At 58.7% G+C, this 27,936-nt stretch overlaps 5 protein-coding genes across 6 annotated transcripts in view; all 5 read right to left on the bottom strand.

Moving 5' to 3' along the window:
* Positions 1 to 15,161, bottom strand: part of LOC141470222 (protocadherin gamma-C3-like) — a 41,029-nt gene extending 25,868 nt beyond the window's left edge. Inside the window, exon 1 of one of the 2 annotated variants that reach the window (XM_074156157.1) lies at positions 12,549 to 15,161. In XM_074156157.1, the coding sequence (XP_074012258.1) occupies positions 12,549 to 14,981 (2,433 nt within the window). In that variant the 5' untranslated portion in view covers positions 14,982 to 15,161. The remainder of the gene's footprint in view (positions 1 to 12,548) is intronic. The other variant, XM_074156156.1, reaches the window with a different exon arrangement.
* LOC141470047 (uncharacterized) lies at positions 39 to 5,666 on the bottom strand. Its single transcript, XM_074155967.1, has 3 exons — positions 3,243 to 5,666; positions 148 to 2,751; positions 39 to 50 (listed from the first exon to the last, which is right to left on the bottom strand). The coding sequence occupies exons 1-3, from the start codon at positions 5,664 to 5,666 to the stop codon at positions 39 to 41; spliced, it is 5,040 nt and encodes a 1,679-aa protein (XP_074012068.1).
* LOC141470046 (protocadherin gamma-C5-like) lies at positions 5,866 to 8,532 on the bottom strand. The gene has a single exon (XM_074155966.1). It carries the CDS (start codon positions 8,530 to 8,532, stop codon positions 5,866 to 5,868), a length of 2,667 nt encoding a protein of 888 aa, XP_074012067.1.
* A 1,394-nt stretch (positions 15,162 to 16,555) lies between the features above and the next one.
* Positions 16,556 to 20,842, bottom strand: LOC141470174 (protocadherin gamma-B5-like). The gene is made up of 2 exons (XM_074156098.1): positions 18,386 to 20,842; positions 16,556 to 16,675 (listed from the first exon to the last, which is right to left on the bottom strand). The coding sequence occupies exons 1-2, from the start codon at positions 20,840 to 20,842 to the stop codon at positions 16,556 to 16,558; spliced, it is 2,577 nt and encodes an 858-aa protein (XP_074012199.1).
* A 3,616-nt stretch (positions 20,843 to 24,458) lies between these two features.
* On the bottom strand, positions 24,459 to 27,273 carry LOC141470173 (protocadherin gamma-A2-like). The gene is made up of 2 exons (XM_074156096.1): positions 24,802 to 27,273; positions 24,459 to 24,467 (listed from the first exon to the last, which is right to left on the bottom strand). The coding sequence occupies exons 1-2, from the start codon at positions 27,271 to 27,273 to the stop codon at positions 24,459 to 24,461; spliced, it is 2,481 nt and encodes an 826-aa protein (XP_074012197.1).
* Positions 27,274 to 27,936: the final 663 nt, after the last annotated feature.

Genomic DNA, 27,936 nt, shown 5'->3' with positions numbered 1-27,936 from the left:
CTGCCGCCTCCCAGGAGGTGACAGTGACACCCATTCCCTCAAGCCACCTTCTTAGGTGGAAGGACAGCCAGAGAACAGCCAGCTAGCCTGGATATTACGGACCACTGTGCTCAGTAGACAGGACAGTAAGAAAGACCCATCTCTTACCCCATCGCAGGGACTTGCTAAGGTGCTGGTCACCTGCTCATAGGCAGCCACGGTCTCTGCAGTGCTAGAATGGCTGAAAGGTTTTACAAAGAGGAAATCGCTCTGATCAGACATGGGCGAGAAACAAGAGGTGTAATTCTGAGCCTGGGAGGTCAAGCCAGCTCCTCCCACGTCCAGGTACTTGATGAAGCCATCTGGCTTCATCTGCCCATGGAAATGGGAGGCAGGCTTGCGGCCAGTCCCTCGGCAGCAACCCACGAAGGTCCAGCTGGCAGTGCCAGCTTTGAGACACCGGGCAGCCACCACAGCAAACATCACGCAGGACACGAGGGAAATGGACACGAGGGAGATGATGAGGTAAAGCGTTAGGTTGGTATCTGTGGGAGAAGATTTGGGGAGGTCCAAGGACTTGGAGAAGTCCTGCATGCTGTTTTCCTCTGGAGAAATGACCAATACCACTGAGGCCGAGAGGGACGGTGTCCCATTGTCCCTCACTTCAACCACCAGCCTGTGGGGATCTTCTGACTCCCTGAGAGCCTGTGCAACCCTTATCTCTCCAGAGCGGCGTTCCACTTGGAAGGGCAAAGCCTCAGCAGCCTCCTGCAGCTGGTAGGAGAGCCAGGCATTATGGCCACTATCAGCATCAACGGCTACAATTTTGGTGACCAGATAGCCAGGTTCTGCCAAGGCAGGGACGGTTTGGTGGAAGGCAGAGCCCTTGGGGACAGATGGATAGACGATGGTGGGAGCATTGTCATTCTCATCCAGGACGAACACATGGACCACAGCAGTACTACTCAGCGCAGGAGACCCAGCATCCTTCACCTCTACAGGCACCTGGAACACCTTATCCTGCTCATAGTCCAGAGCTCTCACAGTGTAGATGGTTCCATTGTCCTGGTCTATGCGGAAGTAGGTTGAGATGGGTACATCCTGCATCCCGTTGTGCAGGATGGAGTAAGAGAGCTTGGCATTGCTACCCTCATCGGGATCAGATGCTGACACTGAAAAAACAGAAGTTCCAGGAAGGGCATTTTCCTGAACATGAGCTGTATCAAAAGGGCTGGAGAAATTTGGTGCATTATCATTCACATCAGCAATTCGGAGGTAAAAGGTTTTTTGTGTGGCCCTCTGCGGGGATCCCGAATCCACAGCTCTCACCGTGATGTTGTATCCACTGGCCTTCTCCCGATCAAGGGGACCATTTGTGACCAGGGAGAAATGCTCTTTAAAAGATGACACCAGTTTAAATGGGAGCTCTTTTGCTATCTGCAGACGGACCTGTCCATTGTCACCAGAATCGCTGTCCTTCACACCAATAAGAGCAATCACAGTGCCCGGGGTCGCATCCTCCAGCACTGGGATGGAGAGAGAGGTCAGCACGATCTCTGGGCTGTTATCATTGATATCGATTAATTCCACTCGCAGGTGACAGTGTCCTTCCATGGCTGGGAATCCCTTGTCCCTGGCTCGAACTGCAATCTCGTAAGCACTGGATTCTTCATAATCCAGCGGGCCTTTAGTTCTGATCTCCCCTGTCCGGGGATCTAAGGAGAACAGCTTGGTGAATTTACCAGGTGAGTTATTGCTAATTTTGAAAGAATATTCCACGTCCCCGTTGGGACCTTCATCCAGGTCGGTGACATTCAACTTGGTGACCAGAGTGCCCACTGGCATGTTCTCCTCCAGATATACCTTGGATATGGGTGGGTCGCAGACAGGAGGGTTGTCATTGGCATCCAGGACATGGATGGTAACCTTGGCAGTGCCAGATTTCACCGGATTCCCTCCATCCAGGGCCATCAGTGTTAGCTGATGAACAGCCACTTTCTCTCTATCCAATGCTTTTTCAAGTACGATCTCGGGCATTTTAACCCCGTCTCCTCTCACATTGATACTCAGGGCAAAATGCTGACTGGGGCTGAGCTCGTAGGTGGAAATGGAGTTGGAGCCCATATCCGGGTCTTCTGCTACCTCCAAGGGTAGCCGAGTCCCAGGGTTGGCTACCTCAGTGATCTCCAAGACCACCTCTGGCTTGGGGAACTGGGGCGCGTTGTCATTCACGTCAAGGATGTCCACCTCAACACGGTGGAGCTGGAGGGGATTCTCCATAACGAGTTGAAGGTGCAGGGAGCACGTGGGGCTCTGCCCACACAGTGTCTCCCGGTCCAGCCTGCTATCGAGGAGCAGCACGCCCGCCGCCAGGTCCACCTGGAAGTGCCGCTGCCCACCCTCGCTCACCAGGCGCAGGTTGCGGGCAGCCAGGCTCCGCACTTCCACCCCCAGGTCCTTGGCCAAGTCGCCCACCGAGGAGCCCGGCTCTCGGTCCTCGGGCACGGAGTAACGGAGCTGCGCGCCGCTGGGAGCCGGCAGGCAGGAGAAGGCTGCGAGCAGCAGCGGGAGCCGCCAGGGCAAACTCCGTCCCCCGAGCATCCCGTACCGCGTGTGCGAGCGGAACGGCGCGGAGCAGCGGCGGCGGCTCCGCGCAGCCTCCCCCGCCTCCCCGCCCTCGCTGCCGGCCCCGGGAGCTGCCGCCGCGCCGGAACCCCCGCGCACCAGGGAGGTGTCCGAGCGGGTTGCGCAGTGAGGAAGCCGCCGCCGGAGCTGCCCGAGCCGGGCAGGGAGGGATGGAGGGGGCGGGAGGGGGTGGGGGGGGGCGATCGCAGCCCGGCCGGCTGAGCCGCTCCTCGGCACGCAAAGACACACAAAGTCGGCGAGCGAAGGGGACCAAATGACAGTTTTACGTCTCTCCACAGCCCCCTCCTTCTCCTCCTCCTCCTCCTCCTCCTCCTTTTTCTTTCCCTCCTCCTCTCCCTCCTCCGCCGCCTTCCCCAAAATACGTACGGCGTAGCCCCCGCCACACCCTCCCCCCCGCCCCGCCGCCGCAACTCCGCCCCCGCAGCGCCGGGAGGGCGCCGGGGACTCCCGGCAGCAGGAACCCCCCAGCTCCGCTCCGCCCGGCTGCTGGCAGCGGGGATCCGTGGGCACCCCCTCCCCAAAACCGGCGGGGGGAGACGCATCCCGAGCCGCTCTGGCGCCGAGCCCCACAGACGCCGGGGCTGCGGTCTGGCAGGGAGACACGATCCCAAGCTCACCTCGCTGCACGGGGTGGGATCCGGCGGGTCGGCACCGGCTGGACCCGCGGAGGGTTTCACAAACATGAATTCGCTGATGTCCGAGATGGGCGAAAAGCAGGAGCGGTAACGCGGGGCTGGGGGTGCCGTGGCCGTCACCTGGACGCCCATCACAGTGTCCCCTTGCTTAGGCTCATAGTGCAAGTGCCCAAAAATGTGGCTGGGAGGGGGCTGAAGTGTGTTCACGCTCTCCACACAGCAGCCCTGGTTGGCAGGTGCAGAGCCCCGTCGGAGGCACCGCACGCCCAGTGCTGCCAGTCCCACCAGCGAAACGGTGGAGATGAGCACTAGGGACACGATCAGATAAAGTGTAATCGAGGGTAAGCCCCCACCATCAGTGGCCCGAGCCTCAGAGCCCTGCAAGGCCTCTGGGCCCTTCTCCTCCACGAGCACCACCAGTGTGACTGCTGTGGAGAGTGGGGGCTCCCCGGCGTCCCGGACCACCACCAGCAGTTCATGTGCAGAGGCATCTGTCTCCTGCAGGGCCCGCATGATCCGGATCTCCCCAGAACGCAAGGCCACACTGAAAAGCCCTGGGTCTGTGGCTTCCACGAGGTGGTAGGAGAGCCATGCATTGCGCCCCGAGTCCGCATCTATTGCTACCACCTTGGTGATGAGCGCAGGAGGCGCGGTGAGGGGGGAGATTCGCAACTGGGTAGCAGAGTCATCCCCGGCCCTGGGGAAATGCACCTGTGGGGCATTGTCATTCTGATCCACTATAAAAACGTGAACCAGCGTCCTGTTCCTCAGGGCCGGGGAGCCACCATCAGAGACCTCCACGTGGAACTGGAGATAAGTGGTTTGCTCATAGTCAAAGGGGCGTTTGGCAGAGATCTGCCCACTTGTGGGGTGGATGGAGAGGTAGCGAGTTGGATCCAGGCCTGGATCTGTCCCACCAGCTCGCAGGATGGAGTAGGAGAGGCGAGAATTCTGCTCCGAGTCAGGGTCAGCAGCAGAGACTGTAACCAGCACACTGCCCACCGGGTTGTTTTCTGCCACCAGCACTTCATAGGACGCTTGCTCAAATTGTGGCGCGTTGTCATTTACATCTGCCAGGGTGATTGGCAAGATGGTGTAGTGGGAGAGCGGGGGACTGCCCAGGTCCAAGGCAGAGATGGTGACATTGTAGTAGGCAACATGCTCCCGATCCAAACGGGTGCTGGTTAACAGCGAGTACTGGTGCTCATAGTCCTTACGCAGCTGGAAGGGAAGATCTGGAGAGACGTGACACTGGACCTTGCCTTGCTCACCAGAGTCCCTGTCTCTGACGTGTATCACAGCCACCACTGTGCCTGGGGGTGCGTCCTCACTCAGGGAGCTGGAGAAGGAGGTAAGAATGACCTCGGGGGCGTTGTCATTTACATCAGTGATTTCCACCACCACGCTGCAGTGCTCCTCCATGGTGGGTGATCCCATGTCCTTGGCTTCCACTTCAATCTCATATACCGTTGCCTCCTCGAAGTCCAGGCTACCCTGGACACGAATCTCCCCAGTTTCCTCATCAATGGCAAATATCTGGCGCAAGGCAGCTGAATTGTGGCTGCTGAGGGAGTAGCGGATATCTCCGTTGGGTCCTTCATCTACATCAGTGGCATTTAACTTCACCACGAGGGTGCCCAGCGGCGAGTTCTCCACCAAGCGGGCTCCATACGATGGTCTATCAAAGACCGGGTGGTTGTCGTTGGCATCCAGGACCTGAATAGTGATGCGTATTTTGCTGGACTGTGGGGGAGACCCCCCATCTTCAGCGGTCAGCACCAGGTGGTGGAAAGCTCTGAGCTCCCGGTCCAGGGCCCTCTCCAGCACCAGCTCAGGAAACTTGCCACCATCTGTGCGCGCCTTCACGTTGAGGTTGAAGTTCTCACTGGCACTCAGGTGATAGGTCTGCAAGGTGTTGGTGCCCACATCAGGGTCCTGGGCAGGCTGGATGGGGAAGCGGGCACCCAGGGACGCCAGCTCGTAGATGTGCAAGGAAACCTCCTCACTGGGGAACTCTGGGGGGTTGTCATTGATATCCAAGATCTCCACCTCAATGCGATAAAACTCCACTGGGTTCTCGATGGCAAGTTTCAGGTGGAGGAAGCAGCGGGGATTCTGCCCACAGAGCTGCTCCCGGTCTATCCGCTCGCTGACCATTATAATGCCAGTGTTCACATTGACCGAGAAGTACTGGGAATCCGAATCAGACAATACCTGCAGATTAGCTGCCGCCAGTTTCGCCACATCAGTGCCCAGGTCCTTCGCGATATTGCCCACAAAGGCGCCCCGGGTGAGCTCCTCCGGGATGCTGTACCGGATCTGAGCGGAGGAGCTGTGCAAGAACAAACAGAAAGAGAAGACAGGCGGCAGTCCCAGGGACCGGCCCGCCTTCCCTGCCCTCGGCATCCTTGCCGGGTGGCCGGCCGAGGAGCAATGCCCTCCGCGCTCCGGGGCCGCGCTCAGCGCTCGCCGCTCCCATTCATTGTTTGGGGCGGACGCGGTTCGACGCGGGCGGGGATGATGGGGAGTTGGGGGGGGGCGCCGGCGCTCCGCGCAGCCGCCTAGCCATTGGCTCACAGCTCCTTGCCGCTCCTCCAATCGCCGCTTACCTTTCCCAGGACAGCAACACCGGCGCCAATCGCGACCCGCCGGCAATTGCCGCCAACCTTCCCGGCCGCTTCCCCGAGCGACAGCGGCGGCCCCCGCGCCCCCCTCGCCGCGGCGGGGGACCAAGGGGAACCCCGGCGGGAAAGGAGCGGTCCGGCCGCCCGGCCAGCCCGTCGCCGGCACCTCCTTCCCCCTGCCCCATGGCTCTCACCTGGCCAGGGTCTCGCAGCGTACCGGTAGCGGAGAGGAAAGCCCCGGTTTCCCGCGGTAGGGTGGTGGGGGGCGGGCAAGGCCGCAGGAAGGTGAAGTCGCTGCGGTCGGAGCCAGGGGAGAAGCAGGTGCTGTAGCACTGGGACTGAGAGTCAGTGGGTCGCAGAGTGACCTCCATGTACTTAAGGGTGCCATCAGAGCTGAGCTGGAGCTTGGGGCTGGAGTGCTTGAAGAAGTCCCGGGAGGGCGACTCGCTGAGCCAGCAGCAGCAGCAGGGCGAGGTGGCAGCACGGCCTCTGCGCCGGAGGCACCGGGCAGCCAGGAGGGTGACGGTGGCAAGTGCCACGGTGCTAACAGCTGCCAGCGCAATGATCAGGTAGAGGGTCAGGTCCGGATTCACCTTGGCACCAGCCAGGAAATCCTGAGGCTTGTAGTTCTCCTCCAGGGCTGCCTCCTCCAGGGCCAGGGTGATGGTGACAGTGGTGGAAAGGGGTGGGTCACCATTGTCCGTCACCTGGACAACGAGCTGCTGCACTGCTGTGTCGGTGTCCTGGAGAGCACGCGCCATCCTCACCTCCCCGGTGTACAGTGACATGTGGAACAAGGAGGGGTCGGTGGACTGTGGCAGCAGTCGGTATGAGAGCCAGGCATTGTGCCCAGCATCTGCATCCACTGCTGTCACCTTGGTGACCAGATAGCCCGCTGGGGCAGACAGTGGGACTCTCTGGGGTGCTGGGACGTCACCATCGCTGGCAGGGTGCAGGATGGTGGGGGGGTGGTCATTCTGGTCCAGCACGAAGATGTAGACAGTAACGTTGGCATGGAGTGGGGGGGACCCTGAGTCCCACACAGCCACAGAGACTGGCAGAACCTGCAGCAGCTCAAAGTCAAAGGTGCGCTGAGCATAGAGGTTGCCATTGTCAGGGTTGATGTGGACGAAGGAAGAGGTGGGGGTACCCTGCACTTGGCCACTCTCTATGGAGTAAACAAGCCGGGAATTATCCCCATCATCAGGGTCTGAGGCAGAGACAGCGCACAGCAGGGAGCCAGGGGGGTTGTTCTCCAGGAGGAAGGCATCGTAGGAGGGCTGCAAGAAGCGTGGAGGGTTGTCATTCACGTCAGATATGTTAAGGAGCAGCATGAGTGTCGTTGTGAGGGTGGGAGACCCACCATCCTGGGCAATCAGCTCCACTATGTACTGTGAGGTGGACTCTCGGTCCAGGCTCTCCCGGGTGACCAGGGAGAAGTGGTTCTGAAGGGACCTGATGGAAAAAGGCACATCGGGAGAGATCTCCAAGCTCACATCTCCATTGGCCCCCGAGTCTCGGTCCCGTACATTAAAGAGCCCCACAACAGTCTCTGGTGGGGTGTCTTCCGGCACTGGGTTCAGGAGGGAGGTAAGCAGCACCTCTGGGGGGTTGTCGTTGGCATCCTCCACTTCCACTTGTAGCACACAGTGGCCCTCCATCTCTGGGACCCCGCCATCATGGGCTCGCACATAGATCTCATAGAAAGGGGATTCCTCAAAGTCCAAGGCCCCACTCACCCAGACCTCGCCGCTCCGGGGATCCAAGGCAAAGAGCCTACGGACTGAGTCGGAGGTGTGAACCCCGAAGGAGTACTGCGTCTCCCCATTGGAGCCCTCATCAGGGTCAGATGCATTGAGCCGGAGGAGCAGGGCCCCCACAGGTGTGTTTTCCAGGACTTGCACCTTGTACGTGGCACGGTCAAAGGTGGGCGCGTTGTCATTGACATCCAGGACCAGGACTGTTATCTGTGCTGTGCCCGAGCGGGTTGGGCTTCCCCCGTCCATGGCCGTCAGCACCAGCTGCAGCTCTGGCTGCTCTTCCCGGTCCAGGGCATGCTCCAGCACCAGCTCCGGGAAGAGTTTGCCATCCTGCTGCTGCTTGACGTCCAGGGAGAAGTGGGAGTTAGGGCTCAGCCGGTAGGAGCCCACGGCATTGGTGCCCACATCGGGGTCCTGCGCGCTCTCCAGGGGGAAGCGCGCAGCCACTGTGGCAGACTCGGCGATGCGCAGGGTGCGGTGAGCAGTGGGGAAGCTCGGGGAGTTGTCATTCAGATCCAGGATCTCCACTTCCAGGCGGAAGAGCTGCAGGGGGTTCTCTGTCACCACCTGCACCAACAGCACGCAGCTGGCAGCCGCTCCGCACAGACGCTCGCGGTCCAGCTGCTGGCTCACCACCAGCGCCCCGCTGTCCAGGCGCACAGCGAAGTGGCGCAGGCTCTCCTCTGAGCCCAGGCGCAGCCTGCGACCCGGCAGCTCCTCCACCTTCAAGCCCAGGTCCCGGGCCATGTTCCCCACCATGGTTCCCACCTCTGACTCCTCAACCACCGAGTAGCGGATCTGCCCGGAGACCCAGCCCCAGCCGCAGAGTGAAAACAAACTCAGTACTTGCCATTTCCAGGCGGGTCGCTGGAGGCTGACGCTCTCCATGTCTGTGCGCGTCTGGCCCGGGACGCAGCAGGCACTGGGGAGCTGCAAAAAAATCCCTGGGTCTCTCTTCTAAAGCTTGGAAAACAGCTCCGGGGCTCCGGCAGGCTGCGGCTCTGACTGTCAGCCTCCAAGCAGAGGGGGTGGACTGGGGGAGGGGAACTGAATCACAGCCCCAGCGCGGAGGTGGAAGGAGCGGGGGGAAGCAAATTCCCCCCCCTGCTTCAGATCAGCACCCAATTGGCCGAGAGCTCTGTCCCCTCTCAGCCAGCGGTGGCTCCCCGGAAGTGCAGGAAGCAGGGGCCTGAGCTGGCACAAGCGGGGCTGCCACCCCCAGCCTCCCCTGTGCCAGCCTGAGTCACTTGCTCCGACAGCTCGCTTCCCGTTCACAGGGAAACTGCACGTCCTGGCAGCCTGGAAGCTAGGTACAAGCCCTCCCTGTGCTCTCCCCCCTTCCACAATGGTGGCTTCACATCGCACCCACAGACAAAGGGCAGCTGTCATGAACACAGGCCAAAGGACTTTTCATGCCCAATGAAAAGGTGCTTGTTAGAGCCCTGAGGTGCCAGGGGCTCTTCTCCCACCCCTTTTCTCCCCCCCCACCCCGCAGCTAATGCTTTGGCTGCTGCCTGCTCCCCCTGACTGCCTCTATAGATTCATAGATTCATAGATTGGTCCAGGCCAGAAGGGATCTCCAAAGGTCATCTAGTCCGACCTCCCCGCAGTCAGCAGGGACACCCCCAACAATATATAAGTGAGACATCACTACCACCAGTACCACTATCAGCCAGGAGACCTCACACCAAGACAGAGATGCCCACCCCTGCCAGCTCCCCATAGGTGTCAGAGGCATAAGGTGGAAAAGCAGAGACGGCTGTACTATTCAAAGCTGGAACACAAATGTTCCCCACGCAAACCTGACTGGATGCCCCTTCCTCACCCTGGGACAAGGAAGGGTGTCAACCTTCATAGTACCCGAGTTACTGCAAACACGCGGAGCGAGCCAACAAGCCCACTAGATCACCACCAGATTGCAACATCAGGTCAGGATGTCAGACCGGGAAGGAGGTCTGAGCCTCCTACCTGGCAGACACACATACTGAAATTCTGTGGCAGACACAGCTTTGCAGCCAAGCAATCTCCCAGGGGGACAAAAGCAGGGGTCTCAGCCTCTCCAATGGGAAGCAGAGCAGTCATTTCCCCCTCTCCCTGTCCTAGAGGATGGTAGCCAGCAGCAGGGTGTTAGCTCAGTTCACATCCCTGCAGAAGCCTTGTGCAGCCACATCCTGGAGTTCTGTCCTCAGCGCAGTCGAGGCCACCCTGACCTCCCTTGGGTGCACACAGATTCTGGGGTCTGGGGTCCGCAGCAGTGTGGTAGGCAGGGGAGCCAGCTCCTGCCTGGGACCCTGCCTGTCCCCACTGCTGGGGCACCAAGGGGACCCGGGGGAATAGCTGAGAGAGGTTGGAAGCATCCATGCCCGGCACGGTGGATGGTGGCAGGGACACCATCCTTCTGTGTGAGGACGGAGACGGTGGAGGTGCTGCCGTGAGGGGCTTCCCTCTCCTCCGCAGCTTCCCCCCCGCCCTCTCCCCCCCCCCCCGCTCTCTCCCCCCCCCCCGCCTATTCCAAGAGCCACGAGGCGGAACCACCCTGCTGCCAGTCAGAGAGAGACGGAGCAAGGGACTTCGTGATTGGTGCAGTCACCGCCTAGTCCCACCTACGACCAGCTCTAGGGGAGAGGAGAAGGTATTCTTAAAGGGACAACGCAGCAAAACGCTGGACAACTGGATTCCACAGCGTCCAGAAACTGATACCTGCTTGCATTTACTCATTCCCCGAGGGCTTCCGATGACGCCACCGGCAGGAAGCTATTGCAGTAACCTTGACTCTGGGATGTGACCTGCCCCATCCCAGGCAGGGCCACAGACAACACAGATGGGTGTCTGACATTGCCGTGGGCAGCATGGGGTGTTGCACCTCTGGGAGTGGGTTTGGTGCTGCTGCAGTGCCTCAGCAGAAGCCCCCTGTGAAGCCCACACGGTCTGGGAGAATCCACTCAGTGTCGTGAGGTGGCTTGGTCACCAAGGAGCTGGAGCAAGGGACAGGCTTCACATGGGGGATCCTGCAGTTGTTTGGGTCTGCCGCAGCCTGGGGTGGGAATGCTGGCAAGACAGGAAAGGTATGGGGTGACTAGGATGGAGAAGGAGATGCCCTGTTCCAGAGGTCCAGAGCTCACCCTGTGGAAAGGCTCTGACCCAGATGACCCAGGGAGCTAAGGGATACCTCATGGCAGGACACATCACCTGCCACAGATAAGGCCAGCACCATCCCCACTGCATCAGTTTGGGGGTTCAGCTGTTGCGCTGCAGATCAAAGATGTGCAAAGCCTTTGCAGGCTTGACATGGTCTGTGGCATTGGGCTGGATCTTCTTTGACCACAAAGACTGAAAATCCAGGACCCAGAGCCAGCCCAGCTGATTTTTCACTGCCAGTGCCTTTCCAGCATACTATGGGGGAGTAGGGGGGAGCCATGGCTAGGGCTCAGGCTTACCACCTGCCTGTCATCACCTCCCTCCATCCCCACTCTCAAATCATTTACTGCCTCCAGCCCCAGAGGCATCTTGCCAGGACTGTTTGGTGGAGGGGACATCCTTGTCCCCAGCTGTAGCACAACCCACACAATGCAGAGGAACACTTGCTCCTGCAGCTGCTGCAGCTGTTCCCACCTGCCCCAAATCAGAAGTGCTGAGTCTGAGCAGAGATGCAAGAGGGGAAAAAAAAAAGAAAAAAAAAAAGAAAAAATAAAAGGAGAGGGAAAAAAACCATAAAATAATAAATAATTCCAGGAGGTTTCTGCCTCTGCCTGTGATTCGGCCACAGTGAGCAGGCGGCACACGCACACAGCCCCACACCCATGCACGGCTTCCGCTGCACCTCACTTCCTCTGCTCTGAGGAACCAGTCGCTCCTACTGACAGCCTCCCGACACCAACCAGCTTGGAAACCCATCAGATCCACCACCACCTCTGCTGGATCCACTACCCAGGCTCGCCTCTGAGGATCGAAGTGTTCCTGTAATTGAAAGCTCTTAAATTAAGCTGCACCGTTCCCATGGGGGAAGAAGCACAGAAACTGCCTGCCATGCGCAAATGTCTTCCTGGCTGCAGCTTGTTCAGTCAAGACATTAGACATCACCCGGCGATAGCATTATTACAAATCATGCACGTCTTGTAATAGGATTATTGAAACAACACCAAGGTGGAAGACTCACCATCCTGCTCAGAGCCACAGTCCAGCTCAGTGGACCCAGCAAGCAACTGGGGCAGTTGGCAATCTCCCCCCACCAACCCTGAGGCGAACATTATTACAAAACTTCCATGGAAACGAAACCAGAACCATCAGGAGTTAAACATGAAGTGAGGAACGGATGGGAGGGGCTGCTCTGTGGCCATGGTCTGTCAAACCAGCATCATCCCTCAGATTTGCATGCTGCACTGTGGGAAGCGATGCCCCAATGCTCTGCTGGCGGCTGGTGGCTCCCAGCCTCACTTGCACCACCATCTCCCCAGCCCACGCCGGGGCACAACGCAGAGAGGCTATGTTCCCCTCCCAGTGCTCGACCCCGCAAGTGCTCCCCTCAGCTCCTATTTTGCAAAGGGAAGGAAATGTCATTAGCAGCAAACTTTCTGCCAAGGATTTGCAAGTGGTTGCAAGCTGACCTTAGCCTCTGCCGGTTACTCACACAAGGCATACCCAAAACAGCATCCGAAAGATATACATTCACTAACCTGAGCAAATGGACCCTCTTGACCCCGCTCACCACACTGCAAATGTCATTGACACTCAGGATGGCTCATTTGAATTTGAAGAAGACCTACTCAGCTATAGCTAATCATTCTTCAGAGGCATGGCGCAACTGGATGTTCTCCCCAACCCCAATCAACTACCATATGCATATGGTACAAATGAACCATGGCTCTGCCCAGCACCGAGATATGCCAAGGAAGGAGCTACATTACCTCAGCAGGTGTGGGGAGCCGGCTGGCAGTGCCCACGAGCTGGTGGTACAGCCCTGGTTCACCATTCCTCATGGTGCTCTGGCGGCTCCCCAGAGGGCTGGAAGTGAAGGGCTTTTTACACAGGAGATCACTCTGGCGAGAGTCCGTGGTGAGATAGACCTGGTGGTAGAAGTTGGGTGGTGTGAGGCCACCCTGCACGGCATCAATGTGGTGGAAAGGCCCTGGTGTCCTGTACAGGGTGCTCCTGGAGCTGTTGAACAGCTCCTTTGACTGCCTCCACTTGTAGCACTTGAAGATGCCCACTGACAACATGGTGATGAAGAAAGCTGCTGACACCAAAATCACAGCCAGGATGAGATAGAACGTCACATGCTTCCTGGGATCATTGGCGGGTGCCACATCAGCGAGGTCAGTGAGCACCTCCTTGACCATCTCGGCCACAGAGATGGAGACAGTAGCACTGGTGGACAGCACAGGCTCCCCACGGTCTTTCAGCAGGATGACTAGTGTGTGCTGGGGAGCATCATCCTCACGGAGCTGGCGGGCCGTGAAGATCTCCCCACTGTGCAGTGCAACTGAGAAGAGGCTGGGGTCAGTGGCCTGCAACAGAGTATAGGAGATCCAGGCATTGTACCCTGCATCCGCATCCACTGCCACTACCTTGGTGACCATGTGCCCAGCAGGACTGCCTGGTGCCACCACATCAGTATAGGTGGCATTGGTGTTGGGATGAGGGTACAGCACAGTTGGGGCATTGTCATTGAGGTCAGTGACAAACACACTGACTGAGACATTAGTGGCCAGAGGCGGAGAGCCACTGTCCTGGACCTGCACCATCATGCTGAACTCCACCTGGTCCTCATGGTCCAGGGAGGTGAGCAGGTAGAGGGTGCCATTCTCCCGGTTGATGGAGAAGATGTGGCCTACAGTGGGATCGCCCTGCAAGAGGGTATAGGAAAGAAGAGCGTTGCGCCCAAGGTCCGGGTCTGTGGCGCTCACATTAAGGATGGGGATGCCAGGCACATTGTTCTCCAGCACATAGACATCATAGGACTCCTGGGAACACTTGGGCGCATTGTCGTTAACATCTGACACCTGAACCAGGATCTGTTTTACCGCAGACAAGGGTGGTGAGCCTGAGTCCTTGGCTGTGATAGTGATGTTATACTCCGATGCCTTTTCCCGATCCAGAGCTGCTTTCGTTTTCAAGGTGTAGTAATTTTTGAGGGAGGAGCTGAGCATAAACGGGATCCCAGGGGAAATTAAGCAGTTCACCAGACCGTTGTCATGGGAGTCCAAGTCCGTAACACTCAGCAGAGCAACAACCGTTCCTGGGGCTGCATCTTCAGGCACAGGGCTGTACACAGAAGTCACTGTCACCTCTGGAGCATTGTCATTCACATCCACAACTTCCACCAGCACTTTGCAGTGAGCCACACCAGGAACAGCACCCTTATCTTTAGCCTGTAAGTAAATCTCATACAGCTTCGTTTCCTCGTAGTCCAGCTGACCCTTGACCCTCAACTCCCCTGTGGCTGAGTCGAGAGAAAAGAGTTCTCGTACCTTGGTGGGAGTGTGGCTGCTGAAGGAGTAGACGATGTCTCCATTGGGCCCATCATCCAGATCGTATGCACTGGTCCTAGCAACCAGGGTACCACTGGGCATGTTCTCCCTCACGCTTGCCTTGTAGGTGGACTGGTTGAAGACTGGGGCATTATCATTGGCATCCACAACGTCAATGTGAATCTGCACGTGGGCCGACCGTGGTGGGCTGCCTCCATCCAGCGCGGTCAAGACCAAGTGCAGTTCTCGTTGCTCCTCCCTGTCCAGCTCCTTCTCTAGCACCAACTCTGCGTACTTGCTGCCATCCACCCTCGTCTGCACGTCGAGGGCAAAGTGCGGGTTGGCACTGAGCTGGTAGGTCTGCAAAGAGTTAATCCCCACATCGGGATCTTGCGCGCTCTCTAGCGGGAAGCGCGCCCCGGCCGCCACCGACTCGCTGATCTCCAGCCTCGCCTGGCTGCTGGGAAAAACCGGGTCGTTGTCATTGATGTCTTGGATCTCCACGGCGCCGCTGTACAGCTCCAGCGGGTTTTCCACCACGATCTCAAAGCTGAGGAAGCAGGGAGAGAGCGCTCCGCAGAGCTCCTCCCGGTCTATCCGCTCGCTGACCAGCAGCGCGCCGCTCGTCAGATCCACTCCGAAGTACTTCTTGTTGCCGCCGGACACCACCCGCAACCGGCGTCCCGGCAGCCGCCCGAGGTCCAGCGCCAGGTCGGCTACCACGTTCCCCACCGCGGAGCCTCTCCGCGCCTCCTCGGGAATCGCATAGCGAATCGCGGCGGAAACCCAGTCGGAAACGCCGAACAAAAGCAAGAGGCTCAGTACCTGCCCCGTCGTCACCCCGCGGCTCCTTACAGCAACGCCGTTCATCGCACAGGACGGCCGCGCTCCCCGCTTCGTACCCCCGCCCCGGCTAGAAATCCTCAGCTCGCCCCTTCATGCCGCTGCCCAGCGCGCCCCGGGAAGCGGCGTCCGGCGGGGACACGGGCATTGCTGTGAGGGCTCCGCCGTGACTCACTCCCAGGCTCTCTCTGAGACCGTCTGTGCCTCATCCAGGCTCCGAGCGGGGCCGGGCCGCCAGATCCCCCCCGCTCCATCATTGGCCGACAGCGGCACACAGAGTCCCGGTCAATAACTGCACGGAGGCGCAGGGCTGCCGGAGCCCCGCCGCGGGGCGGCCTCCTGCTGAGCACCGCCGGGAAGGGAGCGCGGCGGCCCCGACCCGAGGGCAGCGGGGCTAAAAACAGGCTGACCCTGAAGGGAGAGGGCAGCCCTGCGAGAAACCCAGCTAATAAGGACAGCAGGGCTGGGACAGCGCTGGCAGAGGCAGCGTAGATCGGACAAGGGGACTGCGTGTGAGGGCAGGAAGGTGTAAGAGTTGGCGGAAAGGATGAGGTCAAAAGGGGCTATATGGAAACGGGTGGAACTGGGGGTGTCCCCCAGGAAAACCTCGTTGGAAAGAGGCAGCCGGATGAAAAAGGGGAGGTGGTGCAGGTGGGACGAGGGGTGGGGAGAGTCGGCCAGGGCACGCAGGGCGCCCGGGACAGCCAGCCCCGGCACGACGCACCAGCTCCGAGTGTCCCTCGGGACCTCCAGGATGCCGGTCCTCCCACCCAAGGGTTCGTGACGTCGCCCCTCGGTGTGTCACCAAAGCAGCGTCGCCGGCAAAAGGATTTCGTGCTGCCGAGTTACGAGCAGCTCCTCGGGTCGTTGCACACAGTCACCCCGCGGGGGAGCTCCTGCTGCGGGATTCCCGGGAGCACCGCTCCTCCCGCTCCCCACTGTCCCAGCAGGCACCTTCCCCGACAAATCGTTGAAACCTCGGTTTAATACTCCCTCCTGCTCTCGCCACCTCCCAGTTTCCTCCGCGATACCTGTTTCCACCTGCCAGACGCAGGGAAATCACGGTCTGCGCGGTGCTGCTCCACCGGGGGCAGGAGCGGTTCCCGTTCCCGTGCAGCAACAGCCCGGTGGGTCACGGCGCCGCGTAGACCACGGCACCGGCAGCGCCTGGGCGAGAAAGAGACAATTTCCGGGTTGCCTGCCTGCGTTTGGGGTTGTTGCTGTCAACAACAACTCGTGATAGGTCGGGTTTTCCGACGTTTCGAGAGCCCGTGCGGATAAAAATACCGCAATTTCGGCGTCTGTTGTCCATCACCGGCGCAACTGCTTAGCTCCCGGGGTGCAATGGGAAGCGCTAAGGGAGCTTGATAAGGGAGCGCCAGGAGCCCTGTCGAAACACGGCTGTAGCAGAAAAACACAGCATCCTGTGTCACCAGGTGTCTTCCCACAGCCGAGCCTGATAAGGAAGGGACGGACATGAAAAGAAACCAGGCTGGGAATCAGCACCCACGCGTTCATTCGCTTATGGAGAGAAGCGACGAGGCTCTTCACGCCCTGCAGAACTGGCTCGGAAACGTTGCGGCTCTTTATCTGTTACCCCGCTACTTGCCGTGGCTGAGCACCTTGTGGAAGGGCTGCAAATCATCCGCACCAACGTGGGAGAGGCGACACACACCACCTCGGTTCTGGCTACGTCTCTTCGCCTCACACAGTCCTGTCAACTGCCGTGAGCACACGGGATCCAGCCAGAAGGACAATATGAGAAGAGTCAACGACATAAAGCGGGTCGGCACAGTCTTTCGTCTCTGCATGCTCAGCTATTTCCTTTTCTAATAATCGTTGCCGAAAGATATCAGCGCTACTTACCATTCTTACCACCAGCCCACAGAATGTGATAAAAGCATGGGCTTCACACAGATAAAATCCAACGTTAGTCATCTAATGCTGGATTTTAATATAATTTAATTCTGGAGCAATTTAAAGACTGAGAAGGAAAAATATATACTTTACCCACCGCAGCTGCATTGTGCGCATAAGTAGGAACGGTTATGCTTCCCTGTCCGTTTTGGAGCGCTTTTGTAACAGATCACGCCTGCAGGCTCACAGTGCTGACAGCAGATTTCTTTTCTCATAGGCCCTTCCTTACGCAACCAAATCCCAATTACCTTTCTCTCTTACATATAATCTAAAAAGAAGAAAATCGCATCTCGCTCCGAGACAAATCTTGAAACAGTCTTCAGCCACTTATTTTCTGATTTTCTCTGAAATAAATCCCGAATTTATTTTTTTTTTCTAACCACTGCCCATTTCGTGTCTATCCTAAACTCTGTTTACTGAGCAACTTCTCTGGCTTGCATATCGCAATTCTGAAACAGTTTCTCTTTATATGAGTGCACACACGACCTGTATTCAGATTCCCTTGTCCACTTAATCCCAGTGGATTGTCCACTTAATCCCAGTAGGACGGCCAAGCAGCGGAGAGCTGCGTACAGCGAAGAGGTCTCAGAAAGGCATGGAAGACTGAAAATTTCCACCTCCCGCATTTCAACTCATCTGGAGACATTACGTCTCCTCCACTTTGATGGGAAACCCGAATATTGAAGCCTTGAAGCTCCTGAGAACACCGTTTGGAGGGAGAGGAGTGGAAACGTGTGACAGCTAAGGGGAAAAGCGCCTTTCCCCTGCACCAGGAATTCCTCCGAGAGGGGGTTCAAGCCAAACCCCAGCCAGAGCCGCTCCTTCCCAGTTCTGCCGGTGCTCCAGAGGAGCTTTGCTGGCCCAAAGCATTCTCGGCTCGGCTCCGCGCTCGGAGCTACCGTGAGGCACCAGCCCCAGCTCCCCAAAGAGGAAATGTTAGGTCGCGGGTGTACACAACATCTTCATTTTGAGGGGTTCAGAGTATGAAAAGAACCAGGTGAAATGGAAAACAGAGTCGCTGCCCTCATTGAATGAACAAGCCGGGATAGATCACACATTGTTGTAACGGAAAGCACTTAAATCTGGCAGAGACAATAAATGAAGCAGTCACTAGGAGAAGACGAAATGGTTGTCTCAGTTTCAGACCCCATGACCCTTTTGCCCCTGCTCCACCCCATGCCCATGCCACCACCCCAGCTCACTGAAACTAGTACCCAGAGTAGGACAGACAGACAACAGTACTGACAGAGTACTGACAACATACTCACAAGCGTCCTCGGTCCTCAAGGGACACAACAGACAATTCGTGGATGAAACTGGGCAGGACAAAAGAAAGAGTCAAGGTCACACACATACCGCTACGCTCACACACAAACCTCTCAACCCTAAGCTACTGAGCAGTGCACCGGGAGGCGACGTTAAGCTCTGCCGGTTGCCCACCGAGACCCAAAAGCAGAAGAGGGGAAGAAGATTCCCGTAAATCCGCAGAGAGGGACCACAGCACAGAAGCTCACCTGTGCCGAGCTCCCGGGGCTAGGAGGGTCCTTCCCGGAGTGAGTGCCTGAGCCTTGTTCCCCGGCCCCGAGACAGTCAGACAGCACTGCCGTTCCTGGTCTCAGAAATGTGAAGTCCTTCTGCCCCGACTCGGAGGCTAAACACACCTCGTAGGAGTAAGGTAAGGGCAGAGTACTGCTGCAATAGTTGTACGGTGCCTTTGAGCCCAGGCTGGAATACAGTTCCTTATCACAAGTTACAAAAACAGGAGGGCCCCTTGACCTTCGGCATTTAAAGAACAATATCAAAATGACTGCGAAAACGAATAACAAGGACACGAGAGCGAGCGCCACGACAAGAATGAGGTTTAGATCAGACGTGAGCTCTGACACGGCGTCGCTGTCACTCAGCTTCGGCAGCGCCTCCTGCAAGCTCTCGGCCAGCACCACGTGCAGCGTGGCCGTGGCCGACAGCGCCGGCTGCCCGTGGTCCTTCACCACGGCCACCAGCCGCTGCTTCGCCGCGTCCCTCTCCGACACGGCCCGCGCCGTCCGCACCTCGCCGCTGTGCAGCCCCACGCGGAACAGCGCCGGCTCCGACGCCTGCACCAGCTCGTACGACAGCCACGCGTTGCGCCCCGCGTCCGCGTCCACCGCCACCACCTTGGCCACCAGGTACCCGGCATCGGCCGAACGCGGCACCACCTCGAACGGCGCCGGCCCCGACGCCACCGACCCCGCCGCTCCCGCGTCTCCCGGCGCCGGCCAGAGCACGCGCGGCGCGTTGTCGTTGCGGTCCAGCACGAAGACGCGCACCGTGGCCGTGGAGCTCCGCGCCGGCGCCCCGCCGTCCTGCGCCCGCACCGCCACCGCGAACTCGCGGCACTGCTCGTAGTCGAAGGAGCGCTGCGCGTACACCGCGCCGCTCCGCGCCTCCACCGACACGTACGCCGCCGCGCCCGCCGCGCACGCGCTGCCGCCCGCCAGCCAGTAGCTCACGCGACCGTTGGCGCCCGCGTCCGCGTCCCGCGCCTGCACGCGCACCACCGCCGCGCCCGCCGCGTTGTTCTCCGCCACGTAGGCGCTGTAGGCGGCCTCCTCGAACACCGGCGCGTTGTCGTTCACGTCCGACACCTCCAGCACCAGCGACGCGCGGCTCCACAGCGACGGGCTGCCCCGGTCCCTGGCCACCACCGTCACACGGTGCTCGGACGCCTCCTCCCGGTCCAGCGCGCTCGCCGTCACCACCTTGTACGAGCCGCCCGACGACGCCACGATCGACAGCGGCGCCTCGCCCGACAGCTCGCACGACACCTGGCCGTTCTCCCCGGAGTCACGGTCCCGCACTTTCAACAGGGCCACCACGGTGCCTGCGGGCGCGTCCTCGGGCACCGGGCTCGACACCGACGACACCGTGATTTCGGGTGCGTTGTCGTTCACGTCCAGCACCTCCACCTCCACTTCGCAGTGCGCCACCAGACCGCCCCCGTCCCGCGCCTCCACCAGCAGTGTGTAGCTTCGCGTGTCCTCGAAGTCCAGCGCCTCCTGCAGCGTGATCGTCCCACTCTCCGCGTCCACCACGAACTTCTGAAGCACCTTGGACGGAGCTTCTTGGAAGCTGTAGGTGATGCGGGCGTTGGTGCCAGCGTCGGCGTCAGAGGCGGAGACGTTCAGCACCGTCGAGCCCGGCGGCGCGTCTTCCCGCAGGCTCGCGCGGTACCGGTCCTGCCCGAACACGGGTGGGTTGTCGTTGGCGTCAGTAATGTTGATGCAGAGCTGGGCGGTGCCGCTGCGGGGCGGGTCGCCGCCGTCCACCGCCGTCAGCACCAGACGCAGGCTCGCCTCGCTCTCCCGGTCCAACGCCCGGCGCAGCACCAGCTCCGCGAACTTTTTCCCGTCATGGCTCTCCTTCACCTCCACCGCGAAGTACCCGTTGGTCTCCAGCTCGTAGCCCTGCAGCGAGTTGCTACCCACGTCCGCGTCTTCGGCGACTCCCAAGACAAAGCTGGCGCCGGGAGAAGTCAATTCATTGATCTCCAGTTGGAAATTGTCTCGCAAGAACCGCGGCGCGTTGTCGTTGATGTCCTGGATGTCCACCTCGACGTGGAAAACATTGAGCGGGTTCTGCACCAGCGCCTCGAAGCTGACGGAGCAGGACGCCGACTCGCCGCACATCTCCTCCCGGTCCAGCCTCTCGCTCACGTACAGGTTCCCGCTCTCCCCGCTCACGCCGAAGTATTGCTTCTCCGCGCTGAGCCGCAGCTTGCGTGCCGGCAGCTCCGCCGGGCTCAGCCCCAGGTCCCGCGCCAGCGGCCCCACCAGCGAGCCTCTGCCCAGCTCCTCGGGGATGGCGTAGCGGATCCGCTCCGCCGCCGCCCGGCAGCACAAGACCAGCAGCAAAGCGCCCAGCACCAGCAGCACTCGCCCGCCTGCTCGCCGCCGGCTCTCACTCTCCCTCTGCCTCTGACTGACCGCCATTCTCGCCAGCGCTCGCCGCCCTCCCTCACTTCCAGCCCTTCGCCGCGAGCCACGGACCACCGGAGGACAGCGATCTCGGCGCCGGCTCGGACGCCGCTGCTCCCCGCGCCGCCCCTCTCCTCTGCTGCCTGTTTCGCAGCCTCTGGCCGGCGTCCTGCGAGCCAGCAGCCTGCGGGGGCAGAACGCTGCGGCGGCTCCGGCTCCAGCGCGGCTCCGCGTCGGCCAACAGCGGCACCCGGAGGCGCCGCCACGACGGCGCAACCGGCCCGTGCTTTGCGGCGCTTCTGTCTCTGCGCACCGACCCTCAATGTCAGCAGCTGCAGGGAGCCGGCGCCATGGCCTACCGAAAAGCCTGATTCAGCTTTCGGTTTGTCGAGTTTTCTCATACCCGCGGAAAGTCGAGCCGAGAAGCTCTGGTCAGTAGCAGAAATGAAAAGGCTGATTGGGGACCATGTTACCGAGCGGTGGAGGAGCGCGCAGACTTCGTTCAGCAGAGCACGGGTGAATACGCGTGAGCGCAGGTAAGTTCAGCAAATATCTGACATATTCCAACATCTTCTACTGTTGCTGCGTGTTGTCTTTCCCAGCTCTTTTATTTCATTTCTACGAACTCTGAGAAGCAGCAGCTACAAAGTACTTCAGAGCAGAAGCTACCGTAGAAAGGAAGCACCAGACCCACCATTTTCCTTGAGGAGATTTTTGATTACATCCTTTTTATTTCATATACCTCTCAGAGTGCCTGAGACTGGGAGAACGTGGAAAGCCTTATTCTCTACAACAGCAATATCAGTACGTGCTCCCAGTTTTACGAAACACGGAGATCATCACAACTTCTTGCTCTAGAACTGGGAAGACACACCTTTTAAAGCATTTCTCCAAAATTGCTTCTTTCAGCGAATGCAGTAAGTAACTAGATAAAATAACGTGGAAGGGCAGAAAAAAAAAAAAAAAAAAAAAGGTAGCCATGCTCCCAGGATCCTTCAATTACCAGTGTGCTATTGTAAGAACTGTAAAGGGGAGTAGTATACTCCTCCATGGTGATGCTTGACGTGTATGTGACACGTCACCTACCTTTCCCGTGACAGTCAGAGACTTGAAGTAAAAAAGGCGGGGGGGGGGGAAAAACAAAACAACAAAACCGAAGAAGAAAAGTCGGAAGTGCAGCACTAAAGAAGACAATTTGCCCATGACACAAACGCAGTGACGTGTACTTCGCAGTGACAATACACAGAAGACTCCAGGCGTGGGGCGGTCTGAAAATGGAAAGAATCAAACCCTCTTGAGTGCAGCACCTACGAAAAAGTACTTGATCCTGCCCAGTGCCTGTTTGTTTGATAACACCACCTCCCAGCAACACACAAAGGAAATCACAGAACGCAAGGCTCTGCAAAAATAAATCTTTGTTCATGACCATGCAGAGAGCGGGGCACATTGTGACCAGCTGAATCGTTTCAAGTGCTACACAGCTCACGAGTTTGGAACCTACATGTACAGCAGACTTCCCTAAAACTCCTATTGCTCCAGACAAGAGATAACTCCGTGGATGACTACTGTGTCCATTCACGGGGTCCTGGTGATAATTCAGTTCCCGATTACGTCACTCTCGATGTTCCCTCAAGAGATACAAAGACACGTACTAAAGGACTCAGTTTCTCTTTCACGAGCTTCTTCCACTGTAGAAGTTACCAGCAAACAATCGCTCGGCCACAACGTCGCTATGAGAACAGGCTTTTCCTCGCCAGCAAGACCATCCTCACGAAGAAGTAGCGGCGCTCTACTTCAGATAGAGACACGTATAAAAGGGTCACCTACCCACGCTGAGCAGGTGTTTATGCAGAATCTCGCCCTTCCATAACGTTTGTTATCGCGTTACTGAGGTACAGCTTACATGCACTTCAAATCATTAACGTTAAATGGAAACCTTGTGTTGTAAGACAATAGCGGTAAATAAAGCAACGAACAACAGACTTTTAGAAAAACCTTCAACTAATAAGCCGTTCAGGATGAAAATAACTAATAGTCCAGTCCTGTGAGTAACGCTACCGAGAAGGAAATCAACATTATATCGGCATTAGGCAGGTTAGGACATACTGTCGCTACACCCTGGGCTACACCGCTCCCTCTAACTACACCTCTGTGTAAAATACAAGATGACGAACAGTTAAGCAGATGAAAAATGCCCATAGGACAGTTACGATGGCTTGGAAATTAACCCTCATTTGGCAGAAAGGGCCACAAGGCTGCTACGTGAACAGTCTCCTCGTGGTCAGCAAGGTCATCCTCACAAAATCGTTCCGGGTGCAGTAAGACTCTGGATGTGCTCATCGGCTGGTAAGGAGCGCAGAAGGAGAAAACCACCCTTCTAACCAGTGACGCTATTCAGAATGCATAGTACTCTGTTCCTCACACACCGTTTGCATCGGTTTTAAACACTTAGTATCGAAAAATAAACACTGCTACACGAGGGATAACGATAGGAAACAAGCTGTAAGGCGACATAAAAAAACCCCCGACAAATTATTAACCCTTTACAGCAAGAGTATCTTGACGTTTCTTGAAGTTTCTTGAAGATTTCACCCATAGTTTGAAGGCCTAAGAAGAGGCTTACAGAGTCTACAAGCACACTATTCAGTCTGAAAACATCCAGTTCTTCGATGCCACTCTGTCTTTGGAAGAGCAAAGCAGGTGGTTCACCACCAGGGTGACCAAACAGTGCTCACGTACACACATGTATTTTAGAATTTAACACTTATCAACAAGTAATTTCGCTCCTCTTCCACAATCCGGAGCATAGATCTCACTTTTGACCCAACCAAGGAAATTCCCGCAAGCAACAAAGAATTCGCAGAAACACCAGGAATGATCTCCCGATTGAGGAAGAGGTACCTCCAGGGTGGAAAACACACATTGTAATCTGGTACACAAAATTGACACTGCTGTCACTACTGACTGAGGAACACACTGTGTGAGGAACTTTCACACATTACACAAGTTTGAGACCCGCCCCAAATCAGGCACAGGCGACTCCATGTTCGTGTCCAATAATGGCTTCCATTCATCATAATGGCTGTTAAATGAAAATGTGTAGCAAAGGAAGGGGGATAATTAAGTGAACCAAAGACGGGCTTGAGAAAAACACCTCAACTAACACGTGCTTCACGATAAAAAAAATTTTCTACTTGCAATAGTCCCATCATTTAGGTAATTACTTTTGAAGTGGCTAGTAGAGCACAGAAAAAGAAGACAACGTTTCTAATGAGTACCGTTAAGAATACACTCTGTATTCTGTACACTCCGTACTCTGTTCCTCACACACTGTTTCAACGATAATAAATAATAAACAAATAATAAACAACAATAATAAATAATAAATAAACAATCAAGTGAGATTACACATGCGCAAAGAAGTATACGAAAAAACGATACGCATACAAAAAAAGGAGTAAGACCGCATAAAAAATGCAAAATATTAACCCGTCACGGAAAGTTATACACGGCGCCATTAACAGTTCGTTTCAAGAGACTCTCATCCTACTCAAGCACAGGTGCTGTGGGGAAGATATCTGACCCTGCCGATAACGAAAACTTCCATTTGCTGATAATGCCGAACATCCATTCAGAAGAGCTAATACAGACGGGAAAATCGGTGTTACACATGTCGGTGGAAAAAATGAGAAACGACCTGGGACATGATAAGAACACAAAGCCCCGCTCTAACGAAGCTCAAGACAACAGCAGCCCCACTTCTCCTGACTCCCACAACAAATGCAACGCTGAGCAACGATCCCACGTTCACGTCCCCGGAGCAAGAGGCACCAGCACACAGCGCTGATGAACGGACCTTTGCCTTTTTTTGTAGCTAAACCTCCCGAGGCGGGACAAAGAAGACGGGAGGGCAAGGGCAGAGACTCGCGAGAGGGAAGCGTGGCGGAGCAATTCTGATGGTGGGAGGAACTCACCGGGGGAGAGGCGGGGTCGGCGCGGCGGGCGCCGTCAGGGTCCTCGTGGAGCAGCGGCGCGGGCTCGTCGGGCGGCGGGCGGGCCGGCAGGGTGTCGCAGCAGCTGCCGCCCGAGAAGCGGAGCTGGCTCTTGCGCGAGTCGGCGGTGAGCGAGACCTCGTGCGAGTAGGAGCGCAGGAAGGCGCGGACGCCGTCGATGCCCACGAAGTGCGAGGCCGGGACGCCGCGCAAGGCGTCGCTGCCCGCCGCCGGCAGCTGCGAGCGGCGCCAGCGCCGCAGGCGCAGCGCCAGCAGCAGCAGCAGGAAGGCGAGGAAGAGGCAGGAGACGGCCGCCACGGCCAGCACCAGCCAGCGCGTCAGGCTGCCGGCCGCCTCGCCCGGCGCCGCCGCCGCCGCCGCCGCCGCGCTGCCCAGCTCCGACAGCAGCTCGGCCACGCTCTCGCCCAGCACCACCCTCAGCGTGGCCGTGGCCGACAGCGCCGGCCGCCCGTGGTCCTTCACCACCACCACCAGGCTCTGCCGCGCCGCGTCGCGGGCCAGCGGCAACCGCGCCGTCCGCACCTCGCCGCTGTGCAGCCCCACGCGGAACAGACCCGGCTCCGTCGCCTTGGCCAGCTCGTACGACAGCCACGCGTTCTGACCCGCGTCCGCGTCCACCGCCACCACCTTGGCCACCAGCGACCCGGCCTCCGCCGACCGCGGCCACAGCTCCACGCCCGACCACCACCCCGAGGCCGAGGCCGAGCCCGAGGCCGAGGCCGAGGCCATCGCCGGCGGCGGGTACAGCACCTGCGGCGCGTTGTCGTTCTCGTCCACGATCTCCAGCCGCACCGACACGTTGCTGCTCAGCGCCGGCGCGCCGCCGTCCTCCGCCCGCACCCACAGCCCCACCTCGCGCACCTCCTCGTAGTCGAAGGAGCGCAGCGCGTACAGCGCGCCCGTCTCCGCCTGCACCGACACGTACGACGACAGCGGCGCGCCCCGCACCCGCCCCTCCCACAGCCGGTACCGCACGCGCGCGTTCGCACCCCAGTCCGCGTCCCACGCCCGCACCCTCAGCAGCAGCGCGCCCGCCGCGTTGTTCTCGGGCACCCGCGCGCTGTACCGCGCCTCCGCGAACACCGGCGCGTTGTCGTTCACGTCCAGCACCCGCAGCGCCAGCACCGCGCTGCTCCGCAGCGACGGCGACCCGCCGTCCGCCGCCAGCACCGTCACGTTGTACTCCGACACCTCCTCACGGTCCAGCTCCCTCGCCGTCACCACGCGGTAGTAGTCCTCAAACGTCTTCTCCAGACGGAACGGGAGGCGCTCGGCGATGCTGCACCTCACCTGGCCGTTGGTCCCAGAGTCCCGGTCCTGCACGTGCAGCAGGGCCACCACCGTCCCTGGCGGGGCGTCCTCAGAGATCGTGTTCAGGGACGACGACACTATCAGTTCGGGGGCGTTGTCGTTCACGTCTGTCACGGTGATCTCCACTTTCGCAGTGTCGAAAAGGCTCCCACCATCAGATCCCTGCACCTCGAGTTCGTACGAGTCGCCTTCCTCGAAGTCCAGGCTCCGGACTAAAGTGATTGCACCCGTTTCAAAGTCCAGCTGGAAAATCTTCGAGGCTTTCTCTGTGATTTTCTTCAGCGAGTATTTAACGTCCCCGTTCAGCCCCTCGTCGGCGTCAGTGGCCGTGACAGTGACGAGGACGGAGCCCACGGGCACGTCCTCCGCCACACGCACCGTGTACTCCGCCTGGCTGAACGCGGGCGCGTTGTCGTTGGCGTCCAGCACCAACACGCGGATCCGCGCCGTGCCCGTCCGCGGCGGCTCTCCGCCGTCGCTCGCCCTCAGCACCAGCTCGTGGAACGCCGCCTCCTCCCGGTCCAGCGCCTTCGCCAGCACCAGCTCGGGACGCTGGTCCCCGCCGGGGCCCGCCTGCACGGCCAGCGAGAAGTGCTCGTCGCCGCTCAGCTCGTAACTCTGCAGGGAATTCCGTCCCACGTCCGGGTCGTGAGCCTCGGCCAAAGGAAACCGCCAACCCGGGGATGTCGTCTCGCTCATTCTCAGCTCCGTTTCTGGCTCTCGGAAACTGGGCGCGTTGTCGTTAATGTCTGTGATTTCCACTTCGATGCCGTAAACCTTCATTTCTCCCTCCACGATCACCTCACAGCGCAGCACGCATCGCTGCACGCTCTCGCACAGCTGCTCTCTGTCTATCCTCTCCGCCGTCACTAAATGTCCCGTCTTCCCGTGAAGGGAGAAATACTGCCTCCTACCTCTGTCCAGGAGGCGGACGCCGCGGTCTTGCAGCGCCGTGAGCTCAATCGCCAGGTCTTTGGCCACGTCGCCCACGAACGAGCCCTTCGGCATCTCCTCGGGAACCGAGTAGCGCAGCTGACCCCACGCCGCCTCCCACGCCGCCACCAGGACGCACCACAGCAGGGCTCGCTCCCGCCGGACCCACCGACTCCCGGTCCCGCACATCTCTGCCGCGGCACCGCCGACACCGCAACTCCGCCGCCCGCTCTGCTGCCGCCCGATCCGGCTACCGCTCCGGCTCCGTCACCGTCTCGCCGCTCCCGGCCGCTGCCGCCGGACCCTCCGCCTCGCTGCACCACGGCTCCGCACCGCGGGGACGATCGCAGACCGCTCGCCCGCCCAGACAGCCACACAGCCACACAGCCAGACAGCGATCGAGCCGGGCCGCAGCGGGCGGGGCTGCCTGCAGCGCTCCGGCCTTCCTCTCGCTCCTCCTCGGTCAACAGCGGCGCCCGCAGCCTCCTCCCGGCACTGCAGCCACCGAGCGCTGCCCGGCGCTGCCCGCCCGCCTTTCCCACGGGCAGCTCGCGGCGACGGGACACTCGCCACGGAGACAGCGCTTCCCGTCCACCGGGGATCTCCTCCGATGCCTTTTCTCCAGCCGATCTCTTCTGTGATCCTCGAGGAGATCAAACTCAACGACGCCTTTCGGTTTTGTGTTATTTCTACCGCACGAGAAACGTGCTTTGGTTATGACGATATATGACATTTATTAAGCTTTTTTAATATGACGTGTAGAATATTTTAAGTCTTATCCGTTTCGTCCGACAGAACAATCTCTAACGCTAATTGCACAACTTTTTGTAGCCGTAGTGCTTGAATGTATTC

This window comes from Numenius arquata, chromosome 11 (assembly GCF_964106895.1).
Source record: "Numenius arquata chromosome 11, bNumArq3.hap1.1, whole genome shotgun sequence".
Lineage (NCBI taxonomy): Eukaryota > Metazoa > Chordata > Aves > Charadriiformes > Scolopacidae > Numenius > Numenius arquata.
Note: the sequence above shows the minus strand (reverse complement) of the source record. Positions and strands in the feature narration are given on the sequence as shown.